The 26,269-nt window shown below is 52.1% G+C and overlaps 1 protein-coding gene across 2 annotated transcripts; it reads left to right on the forward strand.

The window, feature by feature from the left end:
* The first annotated feature begins 919 nt into the window (after positions 1–919).
* Positions 920–17,027, forward strand: SUSD3 (sushi domain containing 3). Of its 2 annotated transcripts, XM_011927467.1 has the most exons (6): positions 920–1,037; positions 7,647–7,835; positions 9,737–9,884; positions 11,048–11,179; positions 16,434–16,669; positions 16,920–17,024. In XM_011927467.1, the coding sequence occupies exons 1-5, from the start codon at positions 989–991 to the stop codon at positions 16,642–16,644; spliced, it is 729 nt and encodes a 242-aa protein (XP_011782857.1). In that variant the 5' UTR covers positions 920–988; the 3' UTR covers positions 16,645–16,669; positions 16,920–17,024. The 2 variants fall into 2 exon arrangements, with proteins under 2 accessions (XP_011782857.1, XP_011782855.1); XM_011927465.1 differs by having other exon boundaries at positions 16,434–17,027.
* Positions 17,028–26,269: the final 9,242 nt, after the last annotated feature.

Below are 26,269 nucleotides of genomic sequence, written 5' to 3' on the forward strand. Positions count from 1 at the left end.
GTGTGAGCCACCGTGCCAGGCCAAGTATCTTCAGTTTTAAATGTGCATTTCTTTTTTTTTTTGAGACGGAGTCTTGCTCTGTCACCCGGGCTGGAGTGCAGTGGCCGGATCTCAGCTCACTGCAAGCTCCGCCTCCCGGGTTGACGCCATTCTCCTGCCTCAGCCTCCCGAGTAGCTGGGGCTACAGGCGCCCACCACCTTGCCCGGCTAGTTTTTTGTATTTTTTTTAGTAGAGACGGGGTTTCACAGTGTTAGCCAGGATGGTCTCGATCTCCTGACCTCGTGATCCGCCCGTCTCGGCCTCCCAAAGTGCCGGGATTACAGGCTTGAGCCACCGCGCCCGGCCTACATTCTCAGTTTTATTCTGTTGGCCTGTATGTCTGTCCTTATGATAGTACCACACTGTTTTGATTACTCTAGCTTTGTAATAAGTTTTGAAATTGGTAAGCGTGAACCCTCCAACTTTGTTCTTTTTCAAGAGTGTTTCAGCTATTCTATGTCTTTTGCATTTCCATATGAGCTTTAGGATCAGCTTGTTGATTTCTAGAAAGAAAGCAGCTGGATTCTGATAAAGATTTTGTTGAATCTGTATATCAGTTTGAGGAATACAGTAGATTCAATGAATACAGTAGATTCAATGAATGCAGTAGATTCAATGAATATAGTAGATACAATGCATATAGTAGATACAATGTATCCAAGGGGATACATTCCAGGACCCCTCAGTGCATGCCTGAAACTTCAGATACTATATACGTTGTTTTTTTTCCTAAACACATGTAACCATGATAAGTTTAATTTATAAATTAAACACAGTGAAAGATTAATGATAGCTAGTAATAAGTTATACCAATTATAACAATATATTGTAATGAGAGTAATGTGAATGTGGTCTCTCTCTCTCTCTCTAAATATCTTAATAGACGGTACTCACCCTTCTTGTGATGATGTGAGATGATAAAATGCCTACATGATGAGATGAAGTGAGATGAAATACATAGGCCTTGTGATGGAATGGGAAATTCCAGAAATAATTTGTAAGTTTTACACTGTGAACCACTCTGGGTATTTTGACGAAATCTCACCCATCCCGTTCCACCCTGCCTGGGATTGCTGTCAGTCACTTAGTAGCCCTCTGGGTTATCACATCCCCTGATACTGCAGTGTTTGTGTTCAAGCAACTCTCATTTTACTTAATGATGGCCCCAAAGCACAGCTGTTGTGAGGTAACTATTTTCTGATTGTGGAACCACCACCAGTAACTGAAACCATGGAATGTGAAAACAAGGATAAGGAGGGACTACCATAATATGTTGCCATCATAACAATATTAATCTTCTGATCCATGAGCATGGGATGTTTTCCCATTTATTTAGGTCTTTAATTTCTTTCAACAACGTTTTGTAGTTTTCAGAGTTATGTTTTGCACTTCTGTTATTAAATTTATAACATTCTTTTTGATGCTATTGTATAAAATGTTTTTCTTAATTTTCAGTTTGCTCCCTGCTACTGTACAGAAATACGTTTGACTTCTGTACGTTGACCTGGTATTCTACAACCTTGCTGAACTCATTTCTATTTATAGTAGCTTCTAGTGGATTTCTGAGGCTTTTCTACATATATACAAAATCATGTCATCTAATGGAGATTGTTTTACTTCTTCCTTTTGTGTGTGTGTGTGTGTGTGTGTGTGTTTTTGAGATGGAGTCTCACTTTGTTGCCCAGGTTGGAGTGCAGTGGTACAATTTTGGCTCACTGCAACCTCTGCTTCCTGGGATCAGGCGATTCTCCTGCTTCAGCCTCCCAAGTAGCTGGGATTACAGACATGTGCCACCCACATCCGGTTAATTTTTGTATTTTAGTAAGGATGGGGTTTCACCATGTTGGCCAGGCTAGTCTCAAACTCCTGACCTCAACTGATCCACTGCCTCGGCCTCCCAAAGTGCTGGGATTCTCAGGTATGAGCCACTGTGCCTGGCCAAGCCATTTGTCTTTCTTTTCTAACTTCCCCATTTTGTTGTGATTTTTGTCATTGGCTTATTAGTATCTAAGTGCTGTTTATGTAGAGAAGATACAAATCTCCTATTACATATATGTTACAAATGTAAGAATCTTAGACACTGCATCTAGTGGTGGCTCCCTCCCTGCTATCAGTGGGCATTTGGGCAGGTGAGTCCACCTCTTTGAGCCTTGTCTGTAATAATACAGATAAGGAATGCAGGGTGCTCTTGAACAAAATAGTCCATCCATACATGCATTGTTATTGTTAGTAGCTGTGCCAATGCTGAGGATGTATGCATAGACAGGGAGCAGTCAGAATGACCCTGCCCAGGCCAGAGGCTGGCCTTCCCCAGATACTGAAGGGGCAGAAAGGATGGGGACAGCCCGGGGATGAAGAGCCAGGTGGCTGCGGTTGACCCTGGCAGAACCACAAACTGGTTATGTGACCTCAGTGTCCCTGAGCCATGGTTTCTGGGCCTGCAGAATGGGGGAGGCCGTTCTTCCAAGGACAACATGGCTCCTGCCCTCATGTGTGCCAGGCACAGCCACCTTCCTCCACATTCCAGTCCAAGGTGGGCACAACAGCTGTGCTGACTTTGAGGCCGGGGCAGGCTCCCTTGCCTGGGCCCCCAAATGTGTGTGGTGGAGGTGGCCTAGGAGCCCCACAGGCTGGACCCCGTGTGTTCATTTATGTACTATCGCCCAACAGCTGCTGAAGCGCTCAGCACAGAGGAGAGCCTGGGCATTACTCTTCCTTCTGTTATTATTACTGTTGCTGCTGATATTCCTACTTTTGTTACTGTCACCTTGGGGCCCCGAGTGGGCCAGGCAGAATCCCAAGCGCTAAATAGGGCACTGGGCTGAGACGTGTTGCTGAAGCTTTGTATCAGATTTGAGCCAGTCCACTTAACAAATCCACAAAAAAACAGTGGCCTAACTCCAGTTGGAGTTTATTTCTGTCTCTTCTTAGGATCCGAGAGGTTGGTCTGCCCCTTCACACGTCTGCCGTCTTTGCTCCCTGTATTAGTCAGGGTTCTCTAGAGGGACAGGACTAATAGGATAGATGTATATATAAAGGGGAGTTTATTAAGGAGTACTGACTCAAACGATAACAAGGTGAAGTCCCACAGTAAGCTGCCTGCAAGCTGAGGAGCAAGGAAGCCAGTCTGAGTCCCAGAACCTCAAAAGTAGAGAAGACAGTGCAGCCTTCAGTCTGTGGCTAAAGGCCCGAGAGCCCTTGGCAAGCCACTGGTGTAAGTCCAAGAATCCAAAAGCTGAAGAACTTAGAGTCTGATGTTCAAGGGCAGGAAGCATCCAACATGGGAGAAAGATGGAGGCCAGAAGATTGAGCCAGTCTAGTCCTTCCACATTCCTCTGCCTGCTTTTAGTCTAGCCTCACTGGCAGCTGATTAGATGGTGCCCACCAGATTAAGGGTGGGTCTGCTTCTCCCAGTCCACCGACTCAAATGTTAATCTCCTTTGGCAACACCCTCACAGATACACCCAGGGACGATACGTTGCATCCTTCAGTTCAACCAAGTTGACACTCAGTATTAACCATCACACTCCCCAATGCAGAATTGGCACAGCATCTATGCTCACACCTCATTGGCCAGGTTCAGTCACGTGACAGCTCCCTGGAGGGCAGGTTGGGAAATGTAGTTTTCAGTGGTGATCACATTTCCAGCTGCAACTCTGGAATGGGGAGAAGGGTTCCTAGAGGCATCCGCAGCCGGGAGTGGGAACTAGAGTGGAAGCTGCCCAGGATGAGGTGAGATGGGCAGATGCTACCCCCTGGGCTTGGCCATCAGGTGGGGCTCCCGACACAGTGTGCTGGGTCCCAGTTCCATCCCTACCACCTTCCCGCTGAGTGACCTTGGGCATGCCACTGAGCTTTGCTGTGCCTCAGTTTCCCCATCTGTAAGCTAGGGGTAGACCACCCTCCTCATAGGGCTATAATGCAGTACAGCACCCATTAGGCCCCCAGTGTTGTTTGTGTTCGATCAGTCCCTCCCCCACCCTCCCAGAAAAGTATACAAACCATAAGCCCCTCCCACACCTCTTCCTCCCTTACCAGCAAGTGTCCTCAGGGCAAAAGCAGTGTAGCCTGACCTTCCCAAAGTGGTGGGGCATGTCTGCCTCAACCCCTGCTGAGGGCCACCCCTGCCTCCACACTCTCACCCTCAGCATCTCAGCTGGTTAAGGCCCTGGGGTCCTCAGTGATGCAGAGGCCAGGGGCAGGGGGGCCACTGGGTGCTGCTGGGGAGTAGGTCAATGTGACCTGGCCAGCTACAGCCAAATGCCATCCTTCACTGTCACTGCCATGGCACAGAGTCTCTGGTAACCTCCACTTTTGCCAGATCCCAGACCAGACTTCCAGGCCTGGCCTGAAGCCCAGATCTGCTGATGCCCATTAATAGCCGTGGCACACATGGCTGGGGCAAGGGGTGGCGGGACTTCTCTGAGCCTCAGTTTCCCCCTAGATGGGCTTGTGAGTTCAGATATGGGGTAAGAAATGGAGTGATAGGTCTCACAGATGAAGACCTTGCCTGGGCACACAGCCAGCCCACGTGACTGTTCCTGGGTGGACGTGAATAAATCTGGAGCATGGTATGCAGCCTACTTCAGATGTCTTTGGTAAACATTTTAAAATTAGAGTCCACAGAGTTTGCTGGCGAATTGGTTGTGGATTGAGAAAGTAGATTTCAAGGTTTGGGGCCCAAGCAACTGAAGGATGGGAGGGACTGCTGATTTAAATTGAAGTTATAATAGGAGAAGCCACATGGTGAGCAGGTTTGGGGAGCTCAGAAGCTTGGCTAGGTCTCATCTCAGGCTCGGTGGGCAGTAGGACTTCCATGCCTGGCACCCAGGGCACGGTCCTGGCTGGAGACACAGCACACAGAGGACACAGGAAGGTCATAGCAGGTCACTGTGGAATATTGGAGTCCCTCAGACTCTGCATGCCCCAGTTTTTGTCCCTGCCATCACCCCCATCTCTGGGTGTCTGTCTCTGCCTGTGCAGAGGGAGGGAGACACACAGATGTTTAGATGACCCTTCACCACTGCTGTCTCCGGTCAGTCTCTGCCTCTGCACATGCCATGAATCAGCACGGCCTGCTGTCCCTGTTCTTTTTTTTTCTTTTTTTTTTTTTAATTTGAGACGGAGTCTCACTCTGTTGTCCAGGCTGGAATGCAGTGGCGCAATCTCAGCTCACCGCAAGCTCTGCCTCCTGGGTTCACGCCATTCTCCTGCCTCAGCCTCCTGAGTAGCTGGGACTACAGGCACCCGCCACCACACTCAGCTAATTATTTTTGTATTTTTGGTAGAGACGGGGTTTCACCGTGTTAGCCAGGATGGTCTCAATTTCCTGACCTCGTGATCTGCCCACCTTAGCCTCCCAAAGTGCTGGGATTACAGGCCGTGAGCCACCGCACCTGGCCTGTCCCTGTTCTTTACCTGTGATGCACCAACGGTCCACTGTCAATGCCCAAAAATCAGGACATACCAGATAAGCAGGAGGAAGAGCCTCTTGCATTTGGACACCAGGAGACCTGCTCGAGAATGTCTTTAGCAGTTTCACTGAACATCCTTGAAACCCAGAGGCAACTCAGATGCAAGGAACAGGGACACACACTGAGGCCCATCTGCACAATGGAACACTTCACTGCTGTGAAAAGTAACCAGCTGCGGATACATGCATAGCACGACAACTCATATGCATTGTGTGTGTGTATGAATGTGTGTGAAGTTAGACCAGAGCCTCCTTGTCTGGTTCTAAGTCTTCCCTCAGCATAAGAGCTGTGTGACTGCAGAAAGTGTCGTAAGACCCTCTGCCCGGTTTGCTCATCTGTCGATGGGGATAATGATGGTTCTCCTTGGGTAGGCTGCTGTGCCGATAGATGATGGCACACGTAAGGCAGGTGCAACGGCGTCTAGCCACAGTAATCTTCTCAGTCCCAGCTGTTGTCGTCATTATAATTTCATAAAAATTCTTGATTGCTGCTGCATCCGGAGCATCTCTGTGTCCTTATTTCAGAACATCACTGGCCAGGCATGGTGGCTCACGTCTGTAATCCCAGCACTTTGGGAGGCCACGGCGGGCGGATCACAAGATTAGGAGTTCGAGACCAGCTTGGCCAACATGGTGAAACCCTGTCTCTACTAAAAATACAAAAAATTAGCCAAGCGTGGTCGCACACTCCTGTAATCCCAGCTACTCGGGAGGGTGAGGCAAGAGAATCGCTTGAACCCGGGAGGCGGAGGTTGTTGTGAGCTGAGATCGCGCCATTGCACATTCCAGCCTGGGCGACAGGGCGAGACTCCGTCTAAAAAAAACAAAAACAAAATAAGAACATCACTGTAAGTGCTCCCTGGTATTTTACTGTCTGGATGGACCTGGGTGAGGAAATCATCCCTTCTGCGGGAGACGTGGGTTGTTTCAGCCTTTCTCCATTATGTATGGTTCTGAGATGGGCTTCCCCGTAATCTTGGCAGCAGATCCTTTGTTTTGTTTTTTGAGACGGAGTCTTGCTCTGTCGCCAGGCAGGAGTGCAGTGGTGTGATCTTGGCTCACTGCAACCTCCGACTCCCTGGTTCAAGCATTTCTCCCACCTCAGCCTCCCAAGTAGCTGGGATTACAGGCATGCACCACCACACCCAGCTAATTTTTGTATTTTTAGTAGAGATGGGGTTTCACCATGTTGACCAGGCTGGTCTCAATCTCCTGACCTGGTGATCCACCTGCCTCGGCCCCCCAAAGTGCTGGGATTACAAGCGTGAGCCACCGCACCCGGCCAGCAGATTCTTATTTCCTGTGGCTGAGGGTGCATATGCAACATAGGGTGCTTAAGGAATTTACCAAATGCTCTGCAGAAAGGTTGGATCTGTACCCCAGCCCGGGCACAGGGCTTCCCAGGCCCTGCCAGCTTGCACATTGTTTTCTTTTTGCCTTCTCCTCACTGACGCAGGAAAAATGAGCTCTCCCTTGAATCAGCATTTCCTCAGTTGCTTGTGGGTCTGCATTTTTCATGACTGTGGGCCATTGGTGTCGTTGAGAATTGCTTGTTCACACATTAGAACTTTTTTTTTTTTTAAACAGAAAATTCAGTTTTCATTGACGTGTAAGACCTCTTTATAAATTAAGACTGTCGAACCAAACCTTTGTCCTGTGCTTTCCAAATATCCTTTCCCAAATTTTTCGCCTGAGTTCGTTGTTTTCTGTTATTAGGGAGCCTCAGAAGCTTTTGCTTTCTGCCTTGTATGCAGTCAAATCTGTTGTTCTCTCTCTGTCCCTCTTCTTTTTTTCGTTCTGATTTCTGCCTTTGGAACTGTGTTTAGGTCATAATCAAAGGCCATGCCTCAGAGTCTCAGGGAAGGTATATTTGCTTTTATTGGCTTCTAACGTGTGTTTCTTTTTTTTAACGCTCCAGTCCTCAACATCTAGAGTGTACTTCCTGGCGGGATCCAGCTCTGCATTGTCCCTGGGTCTGCATGACCCCATGTGACCTCTAGAGCATCCAATGGCCTTTGGAGCCGCACCCCGCCCCTGTGCTCCCCAATGCTGTGCCAACTCCTCCCTCCAGGGTCCTGCCCAGCCCCGCCCTGCGTGCCCACCCCCATGCCTCACACCTGCCTCTCTCCCCAGGCACCTGCGCTCAGCTGCGGCTACCCCCGCAAGCCACCTTCCAAGTCCTTCGTGGCGATGGTGCTTCCGTGGGGACCGTGCTCATGTTCCACTGCCCCTCCAACCACCAGATGGTGGGGTCCGGGCTCCTCACCTGCGCCTGGAAGGGGAGCATCGCTGAGTGGTCTTCAGGGTCTCCAGCGTGCAAACGTAAGGACCCCTCTCAGCTCGGTAGCTCTGGGGGTGGGGGATGGCCCCAAATCCTGTCATGGGGATGGTGCAGGTGGGGATGGTGCGGGTGGGGATGGCGCAGGTGGGGATGGTGTGGGTGGGGAGGGCATGGGTGTCTACTCACAAGGGCTGGGCCAGTGTGTAGGATCCCGTTCCCAACACTGACAGCTTGCTTACATATCAGCAGCCAACTGTTGGCCCTCAGCCCTCCCAGTGCCATGTTGGCAGCGTGGACCCAAAGCCTAGCAGCGGGCCTCCAATCCTGGCTCTGCTACTGACTTAGCCCCTCACTGCCAAGAGGCTGCGCAAGCTCTCTGAGCCAGCACGTTTTCGTCTGTTAAGCAGGAAACTATGTTCATTCATTCATTCATTCATTCATGTACACGTGGACATGGCAAACTTTAATAGGATATTTCATGTATCAGGAATGCTAAGTCCTGGCAACACAGAAGGTCATGATGTGCCTGGCCCTGGAGCTCCCAGTCTGTGGGAGGAGATGGTTTTCTGGTTGTATTTGTTGTAAAGGTGTTGGAGGGTCCACAAGGTAGTCCCTGAAAAGGGTGCCCAGAATGACACTTCCAGAATGAAGCCATGTGTATTATGTTCATGTGTTTTGTGCATGAAAAGGGCTCAGAGTCAAAATACAGTTTGGCAGATTCTGGGTTTTTATGCCGCAGGACTTCTCAGAGCCTTTAAAATGTTCACGTGCTAGGTGATTCTCTGAGAATGCGAGTGTGAGGATTAGATTTTGAGAGGCAGAAAACCCAAAATGCTAGGATTAACCATGATGGAGCTCAACCTTCAGGGTGGGCAGGCAGGCCTGTGTGGGCTCCATGGCAGTGGGAGCCAGGCCCATTCCCTGGCATGGCTCTGCTGGGCATGCCCTCAGCCTCATGATTCAAGGTGGCAGCAGCTGTGTTCCAGGCAGCTGTTATGGGGTGAGGGGCGCCGGGGCCAAAGGGCAGGCCCCAGTATCTCAGGAAAGGTTCTTAGAAGTTGTCCCACATCACTTCTTATCCTCCACTGGCCAGAACATGGTCCTGTGACCACTGGGAAGTGTAGTCTCCATTCTGGGTGGCCAGCATCCACTAGGGAGCATGGGAAATGGGGACCAGGGGACAGGGCCATGGCCCCTACTGGGGGAGTACATGGTGTTGCTCAAATTAGGATTCTGGGGCCTTTTTTAGCCAGAACGTCCAGTAGAATCTGATGGAACTGGTGTTTGGAGCATAGCTGAGGTTCCACAGCAGATAAATAGTATTTTGGGCCTTCCTGGAAAGTGACCTGAGAAGGAATATAGACCCCCTGAAGAATGTTGCCACCTTGGGGCATTGTGAGAACCCAGACCATGGACTGGGCAGGGCCTCCTCAGCACTGTCTGTTGTCACCTCCTCTCTGTGCCCTGCCCTTCCTTCATTCCTCAGGCAGGACTCCATTGGGTAGGAGCCATGGAGGCCATCACTCTGAACTCGCTGCCAGAGCTTCTCTAATTGGCTGCTCTGCAAACTCCTACACACCCTACAAAACCCTGCTCAAATACCCCCTTCAATTAGCCACTCTGCATACTCCTACACACCCTGCAAAACCCTGCTCAAATACCCACTTTAATTAGCTACTCTGCATACTCTTATACACCCTGCTCAAACACCTGCTTCTTGGGGAGAGCCTTCTCTGATAGCCCCACCTCCAAATATAGCACAGATCTTTGCCTCAGCCCCCAGCACCTCACTGCCACCTTACCATGCAACAGGGCTCACTGAGGGCTGCCCAGGCCCTGTCCACACCCGGGCTCTGCCCCTACCACCCCTGAGATCCCCAACCCCTGGGCCAGGCAGATCTGGGCAAACCTCGCCCAGGAGCTGTGGTTGTCTCCCACACAGTGGTGCCACCACATGAGACCTTTGGCTTCAGGGTGGCCGTGATTGCCTCCATCGTGAGCTGCGCCATCATCCTGCTCATGTCCATGGCCTTCCTCACGTGCTGCCTCCTCAAGTGCGTGAAGAAGAGTAAGCGGCAGCGCTCCGACAGGTACTGTGGCCTCATGGTCTCAGGGTCCTCCCGGGAGGCGCCTCTTGGCACCATGGGAGGAGGAAAGGGCAGAGTGTTTCATGGGAACCCCGGCACTGCCCTCAGGGCACGCACCCATTCCTACCACTGCTCTGAGCCTGTGTCTCACCAAGTGCTGCTTCTGGCCCCTGCAACAGCTACGGGCAGCCTCACAGCTGGGGAGCATGTGGGCCTCCGAAGCCCTGCTCTTAGGCCAGGCCATGGGTTCATGGGGAATTGTTTTTTGTTTTTTTTTTTTTTGAGATGGAGTGTTGCTCTATCGCCCAGGCTGGATGATTTCAGCTCACTGCAACCTCCGCCTCCTGGGTTCAAGCAATTCTCGTGCCTCAGCCTTCCTAGAAGCTGGGGTTACAGGTATGCACCACCACACTTGGCTAATTTTTTGTATTTTTTGTGGAGATGGGGTTTCACCATGTTGGCCAGGCTGGTCTCGAACTCCTGACCAGGTGATCCACCCAGTGATCTGTCTCCCAAAGTGCTGGGATTACAGGTGTGAGCCACCGCGGCCAGGCTGGGATTGTTTTATTCTTAAACCTGCACACATATGCAGTATGCACTCTGCTGTGTTAATGGCCTGCAGGGCTGCCACACACGCCCCCTAAACCTTGAGGGGGAGTCACTGTCACTGCAGATGGAGGGCTGGTTAGTTAGCTACAGCCCACCAGCAAAGTCCAGCTCTCTGTCAGGTTTTTTCCCCATGGTAATTTATTATTATTTTTTGTTTTTATTTTTTATTGTGGTAAAATATCAATACATCAAACTTACCTTTTTAACGTCTACAGTTCGGTGGCATTAAGTATGTTCCTGATGTAGTGCAGCCATTAGCACTGTCCAGCCCCAGAACTTTCCACCACCTGTATTTGTAAGTAAAGTTTTATTGGAACACAGCCATGTTCATCGTCTCCTGGTGTGTGGCTGCTTTTGGGCTGCAGCGGCAGAGTTTAGCTGTGGGAGAAATCATGTGTCTCGCTGCACCTAAAACATCCACTGCCCAGCTCTTTGAGAGGTTTGCCAGCCTGCGCTGGTCCTGTACACGGTGCCGTGGGCCTACATGGAGCCCGTTTTCTCCGCTGTCAGGGACACACGTGCATGCTCAGAGTCCTTCCTTCCAAACTCTCCTCCAGGTCAGCCCAGCTGTGGTCCCAGCTGAGAGATGAGGACTTGGAGACAGTGCAGGCCGCATACCTTGGCCTCAAGCACTTCAACAAACCCGTGAGCGGGTCCAGCCAGGCGCACGACAACCACAGCTTCACCACGTGAGCCCGGGTCTGGGTGGGGGGCATGCTGGGGGACAAGGGGTCCAGCTGGGTCAGGCCCCGGGCCACCTGCTGCTCCCACACACTGAGAGCCTGAGAACACCTGGCCCACCCAGAACCTTAACTCCCATCTCTAAAACAAGAGGCTGGGGGTCCTTGCAGCCCTCTGTCCTGACTAACATTCTAGGACTCAGAATTGCCCCCCGGATTGTTTTCATCTGGAGGGTCCACCATCCAGGGAAGCTGAAGCTTCTACACACCTGTGTTCCCTCCACCCACACCCAGCGGGGCTCTGCCCTGAGCTTCAGTCACTTGCTCTCCCTCCCGTGCTCTCTCCCTCTCCTTTCTCTCTCTTTCAATACACACATACTTTTTTTTTGCCCTGAACCAATACAAGGACATTCTTTTTCTGAGTCCAGAAATCTAATACTGATTGGCCGGGCGTGGTGGCTCACACCTGTAATCCCAGCAGTTTGGGAGGCTGAGGTGGGAGGATCACGTGAGGTCAGGAGTTTGAGACCAGCCAGGCCAACATGGTGAAATCCCATCTCTACTAAAAACACAAACATTAGCTGGGTGGTGGCATGTGGCTTTAATCCCAGCTACTCGGGAGGCAGAGACAGGAGAATCACTTGAACCCAGGAGGCGGAGGCTGCAGTGAGCCAAGTTTGTGCCACTGCACTCCAGTCTGGGCAACAGAGCAAGACTCCATCCCAAAAAAAATAAAAACCAACAGAAATCTAATATTGATTGCATGTGGCCTGTCGAGTGAAGAACGTCTCAGTGCGGTGAGCAGCGTTGAGCGTGCCCACCCTTTGGTCCCTAATCACAGGCAGCACTCAGCTCCCAGGTCTCTGGGCTCCTTAAACTGGTATGGGCCTTCAGATTTTCATGGTGTTGTCTTCTGAGGGCTCCAGGCCAGTGGTCCCATGCAGAGGCTCCTGTCTGGATCTGTCTGGGGTTTCTGTGTGATCAGGTCCAGCTGTGCACTTCTGGTGCAGGGCTGAGTGTGCAGATCACAGACATGGGCCAGGCTGCCCCAACAGGCCACATGGAATGGGGTCTCTTGGCTGAGGCGAAGCCCCCCAGATCCCTCCACTGTCAGAGCCTGAGGAAGGGGCTGTGCAAGCGTCCCTCCGCTGTCTCAGCTTCCTCCGACTCCTGGTCTCAGCATGCAGGGGTGATCCTGCCAGATCTGCTCTTGCCTTGGGCATGACAGAATGGTGACTGTTAATTCTGTTGCGCTTCTGACATTCCTTCTATCAGGGATGAGGATGAACTGTTTTTTTCTTCCCTTTTTTCTCTTTCGATTTTGTTTTGTTGTTTTAGCATCACATGAACTCATGAATATTCTTTTCTGAAACTTTTATTTTGGGAAAAGTTCACAAATACACAAAAGTAGAATATTGTCACGGATCTCCTGTCCCTTCCTCCCGTTCTCACGGTTACCAGCTCAGCCAGGCCACCTCATTCGTGCCCCTTCCCCCGCATTATTTTCAAGCACACTTTTTGTGGGCTCCAGTTGTTCTCGGCAGTGGGAGCTCTGCCAAGCCATGGCCTGTGTCCTTCTGATCCATCCCCATCACTGTGTGAGTGCTGCCTGCTTTGCACAAGATGTTCCAGGCCCATCTTGTGCTTTCTGTGCCCAGCTCTGCGGTTCGCCGCTGCTCCGGGAGCCCTGTTTCTCTGGGTGGAGAACAGCACTTAGACGCCGGGGTCCGGGAAGCCATCGAGATGACATCATTGAGCTTGTGTTCCCTTCCTTCAGGCCCTCCCACTGGAGACTTTCGAGGTTGCAGTGCACTTGTCCCAGCCCTCGTGGCCTCACTGTATGACTGTGACAGCTCCATGCCTCGGTGTCCTCACCTGTAAAGTGAGGATTGCAGTAGCGCTCACCCTTCCAGTTGTTGAGGTTCCCTGAGTCCAGGTGTGTGCCTCTCTCGCCAGGCCCAGGGGGAGAGCTCAGTGAATACTGGCTGTTAGTGTCGTTGCCACTCTTACGACCTTATGCAGACAGGGAAACTGAGGCACAGGAGGTGGTGATCTGTGCGGCCCTGGGTTGCACACACCGTGCTGGGTCTAGCCAACACCTGCAGGGAAGGAATTCACCTTTCTGTCTCCTTTCCTGGCGCTTCAGGTGTGTATTACATCAACACGGATGTAGCAGAAATGCTGCCATTGAGACTTCTGCACTTAGCAACACGTTCCAGGTCACCCTGGTGGTCTGAGGCCTCCAGGCTATCATTCCTGACAGCAGCCCATTATTCCAAAGCTTCCAACATCTGCTAGACCCTCCCCTGCTGAGTGGCCAGGCATGGTCAGTGTCTTTTTGCTTAGTGCTGCTTTTATTTTTCAAGACCACAACTCTTGGGGGTGATCCTGGGACTCGATTGTTTAGGCCCAACAGTCTGAGTATTTTATGACCACATTATTTCCCTGGGAGCTCTGGTACAAGTGAGTGTGGCCACGTTTTTCTGGTAACTGCATCATCACTGAGTGCTGACCATTTGTGTATCATTTGTTTCTCAAAGTAGCTACGAGTTGTGTGGGTGGTTTCCGTCAGCATTTCTTTGATGAATGTTGAGGAAGAATGTTTTCTCCAGCCTTGGCTCACCAGTGCCATTGCTGGCATTAGTCATTTTCTCGTTTTCTCTGCTGAATTACCTCCTAATGTTTTGTTCCATGTGTTGTGGGAGGGCACCTGACCCATCGATTGGCTATCAATTTATTAGGCCTCTTTCCTTTTTTTTTTCTTTTTGAGATGGAGTCTCGCTCTGTCGCCCAGGCTGGAGTGCAGTGGTGCAATCTTGGCCCACTCCAAGTTCCGCCTCCCAGATTCACACACCATTCTCCTGCTCAGCCTCCCGGGTAGCTGGGACCAAAGGCGCCCGCCACCATGCCCGGCTAATATTTTGTATTTTTAGTAGAGACAGGGTTTCACCGTGTTAGCCAGGATGGTCTCCATCTCCTGACCTCATGGTCCGCCCACCTCAGCCTCCCAAAGTGCTGGGATTACAGGCGTGAGCCACCATGCCCAGCTCCTCTTTTTTTTTTTTTTTGAAGACAGTCTCACTATGTCGCCCAGGCTGGAGTGCAGTAGTGCTATCTTGGCTCACTATAACCTCCGCTTCCTGGGTTCAAGCAATTCTCCTGCCTCAGCCTCCCGAGTAGCCGGGACTACAGGCGCGTGCCACCGTATCCAACTAATTTTTGTATTTTTAGTAGAGATGGAGTTTCACCATGTTGGCCAGGATGGTCTTGAACTCCTGGTCTCAAGCAATCCACCCGTCTCAGCCTCCCAAAGTGTAATCCCAAAGTGCTGGGATTACAGGTGTGAGCCACCACGCCTGGCCCCCTTTCCTTTTTATTTTAGTTTTGTTGGGGCCATGGTGGCTAATGCCTTTCCTTTTGGGTAGTGAGATATCCAAAGCCAGTTTCAGAGCTCCTCCATTGCCCCACCTGTGATCCCACTCCCCATTACAGCACTGAGACCACGTCATCCTGTGTCATAACTGGAAAAAGTGTCCATGGAATGGGGGAAGGAATAATTGCCTCTCAAGGCAACATGGTGTCCGGGATGATGGCAGCCACAGCTGCTGCTGCTGCTGCAGGGGCTTTGCGGGCCAGAGAGGCTCCCAGAGGTGCTGTTTGGGGCCGCACGTCTGCCTGGTCCCAGCACCACAGACACTGTCTCTCCCACTGCAGGAACTTGCGCAGTACGTGGTCGGGCGCGCGCGTCCTGTCCAAGAGTGACCACAGATGTGTGTACAGAGCTGTGTTCACCTCCCCGGGGGAGTGAGACAGTCAGGGCGGGAGGGAGGCACCCTGGCAGGGCTGTGAGAGGCTGGAGGAGGCCGGCTTGGGGGACTCTGATAGTCAGCTCAAGAGGCAGGAAGTGGTGGTGAGGCTAAGGGGGGTTGGTAGGGGGACCCCTCGGCCAGAGCCCTTTCCCGGAGCTCTCTCACACATGGGGACCGCGAGCACTCAGCCCAGCTTCGTGGGGACTCACAGGTCCTGTGCAGGGCTACGCAGCCAATGGAGGCAGAGTTCCCTGAGTCCCCAGCCCTGGGCCCCGGGCTCCCAGGCAGGATCCTTGGGATATGCCTGTTCTGGGACTGCCCACCCCTCAGGCAAGGCCCAGGCTACCTCCATAGATGGTAAATTTCCTTGAGCAAGGTGAGGTTTGCCTCTTGACCTTGTTTTTATTTCGTAAGTACTTCTCAGCAGTTGCAATGTGACAGGCACTGTTCTGAACCCTTTCAAATATTAACTCTTTTCACCTAGGGGTGGGTACTACTTTTATCCCATTTTCCAGGTGAAGAACCAGGCAGATTAAGAAACTTGTGTAGACTCCCACACACAACCAGTAAGAGAGGCTGGGTGAAGTCAGTCTGGCTCCTGGCTCCCCGAAGCTGCCTTTTGTCTCCACCAGTTATTGATTCTTTAACTTTACTCATTGCATAAGCAGATCATTTCTTATTTCCTACTACTTGCTAGAGTTTTTCTGAGAATTAGTTGTGGGTGGGAGCTGTGGTCCAGGAAGGCTTCCTGGAAGAGGTGATGCCGGAAGTGAAAGGACTGAGAGAGCCTGCTTTGGGAGGGGAGAGAGACAGCCCCTGAGAAGAAGAAAGGGCAAAGGGCTGGAGGTGGGAGCCTCCAGGCAGCCCACATGGAGCAGAGGCCAGTGTGTGTGGAAGCTGGAGATGGGGCAGGGCCAAGGTCTGGTCAGCCTGGGGAATGGCCTGGTTTTTGTCTGGGGGGTGGGAGAGCCACAAGAGGACGGAGGGTGGAGCAGGTGGGCGATCCAGCTCCTGGCCACCAAAGAGGCAGGCCTGGCAGGAGCGAAGATGTCTTCCCCTTGACCTCCTGCTCCCCAGCGTCCCTTCTCTGCCTGGGACGTCCCAGGCCCTGGCCAGGCAGCGGGGTTCCTGGTGGTTTCTGCACACTCTGAATGAGTCCCAGGAAGTCCCTTCCCACACCTCACAGGGCAAGTGTCTGACTCCTGGGCCACGCCCTGGTTGTGTGGATGAAGGACCCACTTGCCAACAGGGCCCAGCAGGGAGATGGAATGGCCTCTGTGCACCTTAGGGTGCAGGGCAGCTCCTGGCAGGAGGAAGCGAGCTCCCCAGTGCTCAGGTCAACAGTTGCCCCAGGCCCACTGAAGGCCCAGGGCCTGGGTACCTGGGAAGGTATGGAGTTGGGGGTTAAACCCTATCTACACTCTTTTGCCAACTCATGCCTCCTGTCTCCACAGAGACTATGTTGAGAGCACCAGCAAGCTGGCCAGTGTGACCCGCAGCGTGGACAAAGACCCTGGGATCCCCAGAGCTCTGAGCCTCAGTGGCTCCTCCAGCTCGCCCCAAGCCCAGGTGATGGTGCCTATGGCGAACCCCAGACAGCCCCTGCCTGCCTCTGGGCTGGCCACAGGAATGCCACAAAAGCCCACAGCATATGCCCTAGGGTGACCGTGCAGTGAGGCTGGCGCCCATACTCCACACTGGGAGGCCAGGCTCACCCCACCAGCCAGTCAGCTGCAACTCCACATGAACTCCACATTGCATCCAGCTCGAGACTAATGAGTGGAATCATCTTCCAGGTGTAGGGACCCCTTGGGGGGCCGAGCTGACATCTAAGGCTGAGGATCCCAGCGGGAGTGTTCTGTTCGGACATATCCTGGCTGTAAGTTTTATAGTTATGGACTACTTGAAACTACTACTGAGGGTAATTTACCAGCTGTGGCCTCCCACTAACTAGTATTCCTTTAAAGAGACTGGGACATGTTTTAAGCAAATCTAGTTTTGTATAATAACATAAGAAAATAGCAATAAACTTGTTTTCAGCAACTACAGATGGCTACCTCAACATCTTCCTCCACAGGATGTGCTGCTTCCAAGCGAGGACCCATGGAGGGCTCTGCATCTGTTGTCTGTAAAAGTGCAGATGAGAGGTGTGAAGTAAAACTACATAATTATGTCTAATACTGAAAAATATAAAGGTTGGTTGATGTTAGAGTCTGCAGAGGAGACTTCCCTTTTTTTGTTTGTTTTCAGGGCTAGTTTCTGTTCAACTCTGAAGAAAAAAATCTGGTATTGATGAGTGAGGAAGGAGTGTACTGAGGCGTGACTGACCTGTCTTAGTCATGGCCAGGTCTCCTTGGCCAAAACAGGTCCATTCAGGCAGTCAGTGGGGCTTAAGATTTTATTTCACAGCCATAGCACCCCCACATGGCAGCCTCGTGGCCTGGGCTTCCTCACAACATGGCAGCCAGTGTTCAAGGTGGGGTTGCAATGCGAGCACCAGGTGGAGGCCATTTTGCCTTTCAGGTCCCGGCCTCAGAAGTCATGCTGTGTCTGTTCACTGGGAGTCGAGTGGGCCTTCTAATCAAGGGGTGGAGAGTTGGACTCCACTGCTAGGTGGGAAGAGTGCTGACTGGTGAGAAGACAATTGGCAGACACAATTTACAACCATCACAGTCACCTTTTTTTTTTTTTCTGAGACAAGGTCTTACTCTGTCGCCCAGGCTGGAGTGCAGTGGCGCGATCTTGGCTCACTGCAACCTCCGCCTCCGGGGTTCAAGCATTACAGTCACCTTTAACCCAATCACTTGTCTTTAAGCAATTTTATAAAAGGTGATTAATTTTGGTCGGGCACGGTGGCTCACACCTGTAATCCCAGCACTTTTTGAGGCCAAGGGGGGCGGGTCACCTGAGGTAAGGAGTGTGAAACCAGCCTGACCAATGTGATGAAACCACGTCTCTACTAAAAGTACAAAGATTAGCTGGGCATGGAGGCATGCACCTGTAATCCCACCTACTTGGGAGGCTGAAACAGGAGAATTGCTTGAACCTGGGAGACGGAGGTTGCAGTGAGCTGAGATGGCGCCATTGCACTCCAGCCTGGGCAACAAGAGTGAAACTCTGTCTCAAAAAAAAAAAAAAAGACTAATTTCTTACTCTCCCAGCTTCACTCCCAGAGGGGTTATTTGTATTGCAGGCCTGTGTGTACATAGCCATGCCTACTGCAGGCGTGGTTTTAGACATTTCTGCCTGCTGCTGCACCTCTTGTTTGCTTCTACTTAAAATGAACTCAGAGCTCATTCTGTAGCTCTCCACCCTACCCTCTCTCTTACCTCTGAGCCCCCCATTTATCCTGGGCCAGTTAAAACTACACCTTCGGCCGGGCACGGTGGCTCAAGCCTGTAATCCCAGCACTTTGGGAGGCTGAGACGGGCGGATCACGAGGTCAGTAGATCGAGACCATCCTGGCTAACACAGTGAAACCCCGTCTGTACTAAAAAAATACCAAAAAAAAAAAACTAGCCGGGCGAGGTGGCGGCGCCTGTAGTCCCAGCTACTCGGGAGGCTGAGGCAGGAGAATGGCATGAACCCTGGAGGCGGAGCTTGCAGTGAGCTGAGATCTGGCCACTGCGCTCCAGCCTGGGCGACAGAGCGAGACTCCGTCTCAAAACAAACAAAACACAAAAAACAAACAAACAAAAAAGTCAAGGACAGCTCTCCCGAGCCTGTCAGGAGCCCCAGCAGAGGAAAGCTGCGCTGGCCTGGTGAGGGCTGGATCCGTGCTTCCCTGCCTCAGTGTCCCTTTGTGCCCACAGAGGCCCTGAGATGCTCCGGCACTTGACAGGAAACCACCAGGCACACTCTCTGGCCTCACAATCCCACTCCAGGAATCCACCCAAAGGAAATGGCATCCCAGTACCAAGGTGTCTAGAAATGTGACAGCCAGAAACGTGAAACCACCCAAGCATCCCTTGGCTGGGGATGTGTCACATAAATCGGGACACCTGTCAAATGGACAACTCTGTGCAGCACAAATCAGGAAAGTATCTGGTTCTAAGGGACATGACAAGTGTAGCTTCAGGCTGCAAGGAGCCATGGAGAGTAAGGGCTTCCTCCTCCTGACCTTTGGCTCCTCTTCCTCATGGCCCCAACATGGCTGCTGGGCTTCAGGCAGGAAGCAGGAGAGATCAAAGGGCAAACCCAGTGGCTTTTCTCAATGGCCAGAGACAGGTCACACCCCGAATTATGGGAGGCTGAAGGTGTAGTTTTTTTGTTTGTTTGTTTGTTTTTCGTTTGTTTTTTTTTTGAGCAATCTCAGCTCACTACAAGCTCCGCCTCCCGGGTTCACGCCATTCTCCTGCCTCAGCCTCCCGAGTAGCTGGGACTACAGGCGCCCGCTACCACGCCTGGCTGATTTTCTTTGTATTTTTAGTAGAGACGGGGTTTCACCGTGTTAGCCAGAATGGTCTCGATCTCCTGACCTTGTGATCTGCCGGCCTAGGCCTCCCAAAGTGCTGGGATTACAGGCGTGAGCCACTGCGCCCGGCCTCTCCTTGGCTTTTATGGGAATGGGAAGTGGTGCCTCTTGGCTGCATGCCTCTGGGGACCTGCAGGCTAAGCAGCAGGTCAGGGTCAGGGCCTGATGGTGGCAGGGTGGCCCACAGGCCCAGGCTGCCACTGCTGATCTGGATACCAGGGATATTGAATCACTTCTAGCTCCTTAAAGGACTTAAGCAGCACCAAGGTTTGGCACTGTTGACAAAAGGCTCCGGGCTCTCCTGTTCTAAGTTCTAGTCCCCATTCAGCCCTTTCTACCACTAACCCCGTTGTGAGGTGGGACCAGGTAGGTGGAGGCTGTAGATCACCACCATGCAGGACAGGACGGGCCAGGTGGCTGGAGCTAGGGAAGCCCAGAGGCCTCCCTTGAAATTTGAGGGGCCTGCAAAGGGAGATGGGATTTGTACCCAGGTGGCTGACCCTGGGCTATTGGAGCAGAGAACAGGAGAACTGGGGTGAAGGGCTCCAGCTCCCAGTAGCCGACAGTTACAGAAATGGGTGTCCAGCTGGCCATGGAGGGGCTGCACTGGGCAGGGGGCCAGAGGGGAGGAAATGGCATGGGGCGTGGCAGCGCAGAGCCATTGCCCAGGGGAGCTGTGGGGCATGAGCCCCTCACAGTGCAGCATGCTGGATCCCCTCCACGTCTGCGCCATGGCCTAGGGGTCACAGCTGGACCGAGAGATGGCACAGCCGGGGAGCAGAGAGCCGAGTACTCCTGCGCGCATGGTCTGACAATGCGTGTAAGAGGACTTGGCTCTCTGGGCCTCTGGGATTTTTCTGGGGAGATTTGGGGCCAGCTCTCCCTTCACCTTGCTCCCAAGGCAAGGAGCTGGCCCCAAATCTCCCCAAAAAACCTTAGAGGCCCAATTCCCACTAGTACTGGGAACAAAGAAAAGAGACCGCCAACCGCTCTGATTTTCCCGGACACATGCCGCTCACTCCCACTGAAGGCCTGAGCACACGCTGTTCCCGCTGCCTGGAACGCTCGGCCCTTGCTGGCCACATGGCACATTCCCACACTCACCTCAGCTCAAAAACCAGTAACTTTTGTTATTATTGTGTCCATCAGGACTAGTGAGGTTATGCTACTGAAACGAACAATCCCCTGCATCTCGGGGGTCAGACAACCAAGTTTATTTCCCACTTGCACTCTGTGTCCCGGCTGGATTGGCAGGGGTGGGCTCCACTCCATACAGTCACCAGGGACCCCGGCTGGTGGAGGAGCCCCCATTCCAGTGTGGGAGTCCACCGTCTCGTGGCAGGGGAAGAGGATACAATCCACAGACTCATGGCCTCTGCTAGGCCTAGGATGGAAGAGGATACAAGGGTAGGGGGTACTTGCACCAGCAATTAAATGCTCTGGCCTGGAGGGAGCACACATCGCTTCCGTTCATAATGTGTGGATCAGACTCAGCCACACCACAAAGTCACCGGGGGTCCCTCTGCAGGGGTGGTAAAGGAGTGGGGAAACAGCCGCGAGCAACATCCAGGCTACGACGGCATCCTTCTTGTCGTCTCCAGACCACTGAGGTCTCAGCTGTCTTTCAGATTCGGTGTTGGCGAGCCCCATGTTTTTCAGTCGGGATGAAAGCTAAGTTATCAAAGAAACATGACTCAGCCTTAAATACAGGAATGGTGCCATTGTGATAACCAGAAGGAGCTGAAAAGTTAGAGAATTGGCTTAAGGTGTCAAAAGGAGACATCTTTACTCAGTAGAATGTAAGTGACTGGGGAAAAACATCATGTCTCCTGAACCGATCCTCAACAACTTGGTTACCTATGTGTTTCATTTTTCTATTGCTATATAGTGAATCACTCCAAAACTCAGTGGCTGAAAGCAGCAGCTGCTGCCACCGTGTTATCCTGCTTGCTCCTGGTTCTGAGGGTTTGCTGGGCACAGCTAGGTGGTTCTGGCTTGTGCCTCTCACATGTGGTTGCAGTCAGACAGTGGCCAGGGCAGAATCTCCCAGACGCGTGTTCACTCACTGGGTTTCAAGAGTAAGCAGCCCAAGAGACAGCAAGTGGGAGCTGCTGGCTCCTTGAAGCCTGAGCCTAGCACGATGTTCTGTTGGTCAGGCAGTCCCAGAGCTCAGATTTGGATGCCCCCAGACATCTCAAACTCAGCATAGACAGAGCAGAACTCAGTTTTCCTCCCTCCTTCCCTACCCCCAGGCCAGAGCCCTTCCCTTTCTCTCAGGCCCCACAGCCAATCCTCCGGCAAGTCCTTGGTGCATCTTCAAACTTCATCCAGAATCCACCCCTCCTCCGCACCTCAGAGCTGTGGGAGGGAGAAGCACCTTCGTCCTGGTTCAGGCCTCTCACCTGGACCATGAAAGTAGCCTCCTCATGGTCTCCCTGCCTCCAGTCAAACCCTCGACCACAGTCAACTTACACACAGCTACCAGAAGGTTTGTTTTGTAAATTATGGCAAAATACACAAAAAGTGTACCTTTTCTTTTGAGACAGTCTGCTTTGTCACTCAGGCTGGAGTACAGTGGCGTGATCATAGCTCACTGCCACCTCTACCTCCATGGCTCAAGGGATCTCACCTCAGCCTCCCAAGTAGCTAGGACTACAGACACGTGCCACCACGCCCAGCTAACTTTTTCACTTTTTTTTTTTTTTTACAGACAGGGTCTCACTATGTTGCCCAGGCTGGTCTTGAACTCCTGGCCTCAAGTGATCCTCCTGCTTTGGCCTTGCACAGTGCTGAGGTTACAGGTGTGATTACCATTTTAATCGTTTTAGGTAAACAGGTCAGTGGCATTAAGTGCATTCGCGTTGCTGTGCATCTGTCACCACTGTCAATCTCTAGAACTGTTTCATCTTCCCAGACTGAAACTCTGTCCCCATGGAACACTAATTCCCCATTCCCTCCTCCCCCCAGTGCCTGGCAGCCACCATCCAGTCTTCTGTTTCTATGAATTTGATTACTTTAGATACCTTGCATAGGTGGAGTCCCGCAGTATGTGTCTTTTTGTAACTAGACTGTTTCACTTTGCATGATGTCCTCAAGGTTCACCTTTGCTGTAGAATGGGTCAGAATTTCCTTCCTTTTTAAGGCTGAATAAGGCCACATTTTGTGTATCCTTTCACTGGTTTTTTTTTTTTTTTTTTGAGATGCAGTCTCACTCCATCACCCAGGCTTGAGTGCAGTAGCATGATCTTGGCTCACTGCAACCTCTGCCTCCCGGGTTCAAGTGATCCTCCTGCCTCAGCCTCCTGAGTCGCTGGGACTACAGGCGCCTGCCACCATGCCTGGCTAGTTTTTGTATTTTTACTAGAGATGGAGTTTCACCATGTTGGCCAGGGTGGTCTCAAACTCCTGACCTCAAGTGATCCACTCACCTCGGCCTCCTAAAGTGCTGGGATTACAGACGTGAGCCACTGCGCCCAGCCTGTCCGTTCATCTCTTGATGGACACTTGGGTTGTATCCACCTCTTGGCTACTGTGAATCAGTGTACAGATACCTCTTTTGAGACCCTGCTTTTAGTTATTTTGTGTATACAGAGGATTGTTAAAATATGTAAATCAGAGCAAATCACCATGCCCTTCCCCCAGCTCACAGCCCCCAAACCATGGGCTGCTAGCTGCCTGGCCTGTGTGCCCCGGCCTAATATGCCCAGTCACTCCCTGTTATTGTTCCCCTTGCTCCACTCCAGCCACAATATCACATTGGCTATCTCTCAGGCACAGCAGGTTCACTTCTGCCTCGAGGCTCCTGCGTGCCCTGTTTCATCTGGAACACTTCCCCAGCTTTCATCTAGCTTCCTCAGTGCAGCTAGGCCTCTGCTCAGATGAATAGTACATTCGTTATTTATTGCTGTGTAACTGATTACCCCAAAACATGGGAGTTCAAACACAACAATCGCCATTTATTCTCTTTCACTTGGTGGGTCAAGAATTTGGGCCTTGCGTGGGGCACGGTGGCTCAAGCCTGTAATCCCAGCACTTTGGGAGGCCGAGACGGGCAGATCACGAGGTCAGGAGATCAAGACCATCCTGGCTAACACAGTGAAACCCCATCTCTACTAAAAAATACAAAAGACTAGCTGGGCGAGGTGGCGGGTGCCTGTAGTCCCAGCTACTCGGGAGGCTGAGGCAGGAGAATGGTGTAAACCCGGGAGGCAGAGCTTGCAGTGAGCTGAGATCCGGCCACTGCACTCCAGCCTGGGCAGCAGAGCGAGACTCTGTCTCAAAAAAAAAAAAAAAAAAAAATTTGGGCCTTGCAGGGTGGTTCTGACTCAGGGTTTCTCATGCCACTGCAGTCAGGTGTCAGCCAGGGTTGAGGTCTCATCTGAAGTCTCTACTGGGGCTTAGGATCCACTTCCAAGATGATTCACTCTCTCACAGTGAGTCACTGCTGGTTGTTGGCTGGGGACCTAGTTCCTCTCCACACAGGGCTCTCTGCAAGGCAGGTTGAGCACCCTTACAATATGGTGGCTGATTAGCTCCAGAACAAGCTATCTGAAGATGCAAGGCTGAAAACATGATGCCTCTGTGACCCAGCCTCAGAAGTCACACCATCACCCCTGCCACACTTCACTGGCCACACAGACCAGCCTGATTGACTGTGGGAGGAGTCTACACAAGGGCATAACCTGGAATGTGAGGATTGCTGGGGCCACCTTGGAGGCCGGCAACCTCACAGGCATCCTCTGCCTCTTTCTTGGCCTGACTCACCTCCCTAGCTCTTACTAGATCAACATGCAGATGTGTGTTTGTGTTCTCTGGTAACAGGGAAGCTCCATCAGGGGGATAGAACTTCCTGTCTTCCCTGTGATCCAGCTCTGGGTTGGGCATATGTTTAGGAGATATTGTTGGATGAATTAATCAGTGGCTGAATGGATAATTGATGGCCCCTGGCCATGTGAGAATGTGGGAGGAGAATGTCCTTGCTCCTCAGTGCTCAGGCCCTTCAACACCCACCATCACCTCTTGGCCTGGTTACAGCTGGCTTCAGCCATGAAGGTTTCCTACAGCCCATGGGGGCCTCGTGCCTCCTGCTGTGGCCTAGGAACACCGTCTTCAGCGTCAGCCTCTCAGTGTCACCCTGTCATCTTTATAGCATCTGTCCTTGCCCTCCTATCCTTAACCCTAATTGTCAACAGAGCTATCTGTGTGCATTCATTAAGTGCCTCCTGCATGCCAGCCTTTGTGAACACTACAGCACAGATAATGGTCAGTGGGGAAACCATCACAGGACACGGCTAGCGCTCTGAAGAACTGAGACTGGGGGTGGGGTGTGGTGGCGAGTGACGTGGTCCAGAAGGGCCAGACTCCAAGGAGGGGTGAGGATGCTAGGCAGGGACCTGGGAAGAACATTCTGGATGGTCACAGCACACATGAAGATTCGTAAATGGCAGAGGTGGCTCCTGGAGGAACAGGAAGGCTATGAGCCCAGGGTGGGAGAAGAGGACGGTCAGACTCAGTGTTATGGCCTGTGGCCACCATGTGGGTACTAGGCTGTGGGGACAAGGATGGGGCACGTCTCACGTCTCACAGGAGACGTGAGAAGGCAGCTGCCACCTTCCAGGCAAGAGATAACAGGGATGGTGGTCACCGAGGTGGGAGCAGGGCTGGGCTTGGAAGGCAGAGCCCACAGGGGTGGGGTGCAGGTGAGCAGAGGCCTGAGTGAGGAAAGGCTGGCCCTATGAAAACCAGGGGGAAGTGCCCCCACCCAACCCCATGCAAAGAACCCCTGTGGAAATTAGCTTTGCCTGCATAATTTTAAAATTCTGCCTGCTTTCTAATGAGATCAAGCATGTGAATGGCAAGAAAATCTGAAAGCAGCAAATAGTAAGGTGGAGGCCGTTCAGAGGAGCGGGTGTGTGTGTGTGTCAGGGCCCTGGCTTCTACGACATTCACAAAGATTCTCTGCTTGACCAAACTTTAGTCAGGCTCCTGAACTTTCTCCTTGGCCCATCTGTGAACTTCCTTATACAATCCAGTTTCAACAAAGAATCCTCCTAGTGAGTTTAGCAAGAACTCCCCACCCTGGATACCTGATCATCCTTGATACCCAATCAGGGTCCTCACCCGCACCATCCCCCGGGGGAGATCTCATCAGCCCAGGATGTCTTTGCAAGAATTCTGTCAGCCGGAGTCCCCTTCACCCCGATGTTTCCTCTTCCTAATTTTCCATCCTCAAAGCCCCCTCCTGTCCCAAGTGTCCTTGCTGTATTTGGAGTTGAGCCCAGTTCTCTGCTGATGTCTCTCTTCCCTTATCACAAGAGTCCTGAATAAAAACCTGTTTTTACATCTGTAACCACAGTCCAGCTCTGGTTTTTCTTTGACAGTGTCCAAGGGCGGGACTTCCTGTCACACCTCAGTTCACTCCTCCTAAGGGCCCCCCCACTTTCCCAGGAACTCACTTTCCATTTGGGGTCCAGGCAGCCATAGCTGGCAAGAGCTAGCCAGGAGGGAGGATGCATGTGCTATGCCTGGGGGAGGGGGAATGCCCAGGACCTGCCCTTTGACCATGGGGATGTCCGTGCCTGCTTACGGCCCCCGTGGTGGGCATCCAGGCTGTAGACCCCTGGCTGCACTAGCAGCTGTCCTGCTTTCTGCCGTGACCTTCCATCCCATAGGCTTGGCGGGCACATCCCAGAGGGCACAGGGCTTTGAGTCCCTGCATGCAGGATTGGGTTCCTTGAAGTAAATCCTCTTCAAGCCCTCAGGTGGCCGAGGAGCAGCGACTTGTACTTGGGAGGCCACACCTGGCTGCTAGACTTT

This window comes from Colobus angolensis, unplaced genomic scaffold (genome assembly GCF_000951035.1).
Source record: "Colobus angolensis palliatus isolate OR3802 unplaced genomic scaffold, Cang.pa_1.0 Scaffold72, whole genome shotgun sequence".
NCBI classification, from domain to species: domain Eukaryota; kingdom Metazoa; phylum Chordata; class Mammalia; order Primates; family Cercopithecidae; genus Colobus; species Colobus angolensis.

What these genes read in the sequence shown, in the direction of transcription:
- SUSD3 (XM_011927465.1), top strand. Translation starts at nt 989, where the DNA reads ATGAAATACATAGGCCTTGTGATGGAATGGGAAATTCCAGAAATAATT. An exon ending in GGAAATTCCAGAAATAATTT is followed by an intron (nt 1,038 to 7,646) that starts GTAAGTTTTACA and finishes CTCTCTCCCCAG; the next exon opens with GCACCTGCGCTCAGCTGCGG. An exon ending in GACAACCACAGCTTCACCAC is followed by an intron (nt 11,180 to 16,433) that starts GTGAGCCCGGGT and finishes CTGTCTCCACAG; the next exon opens with AGACTATGTTGAGAGCACCA.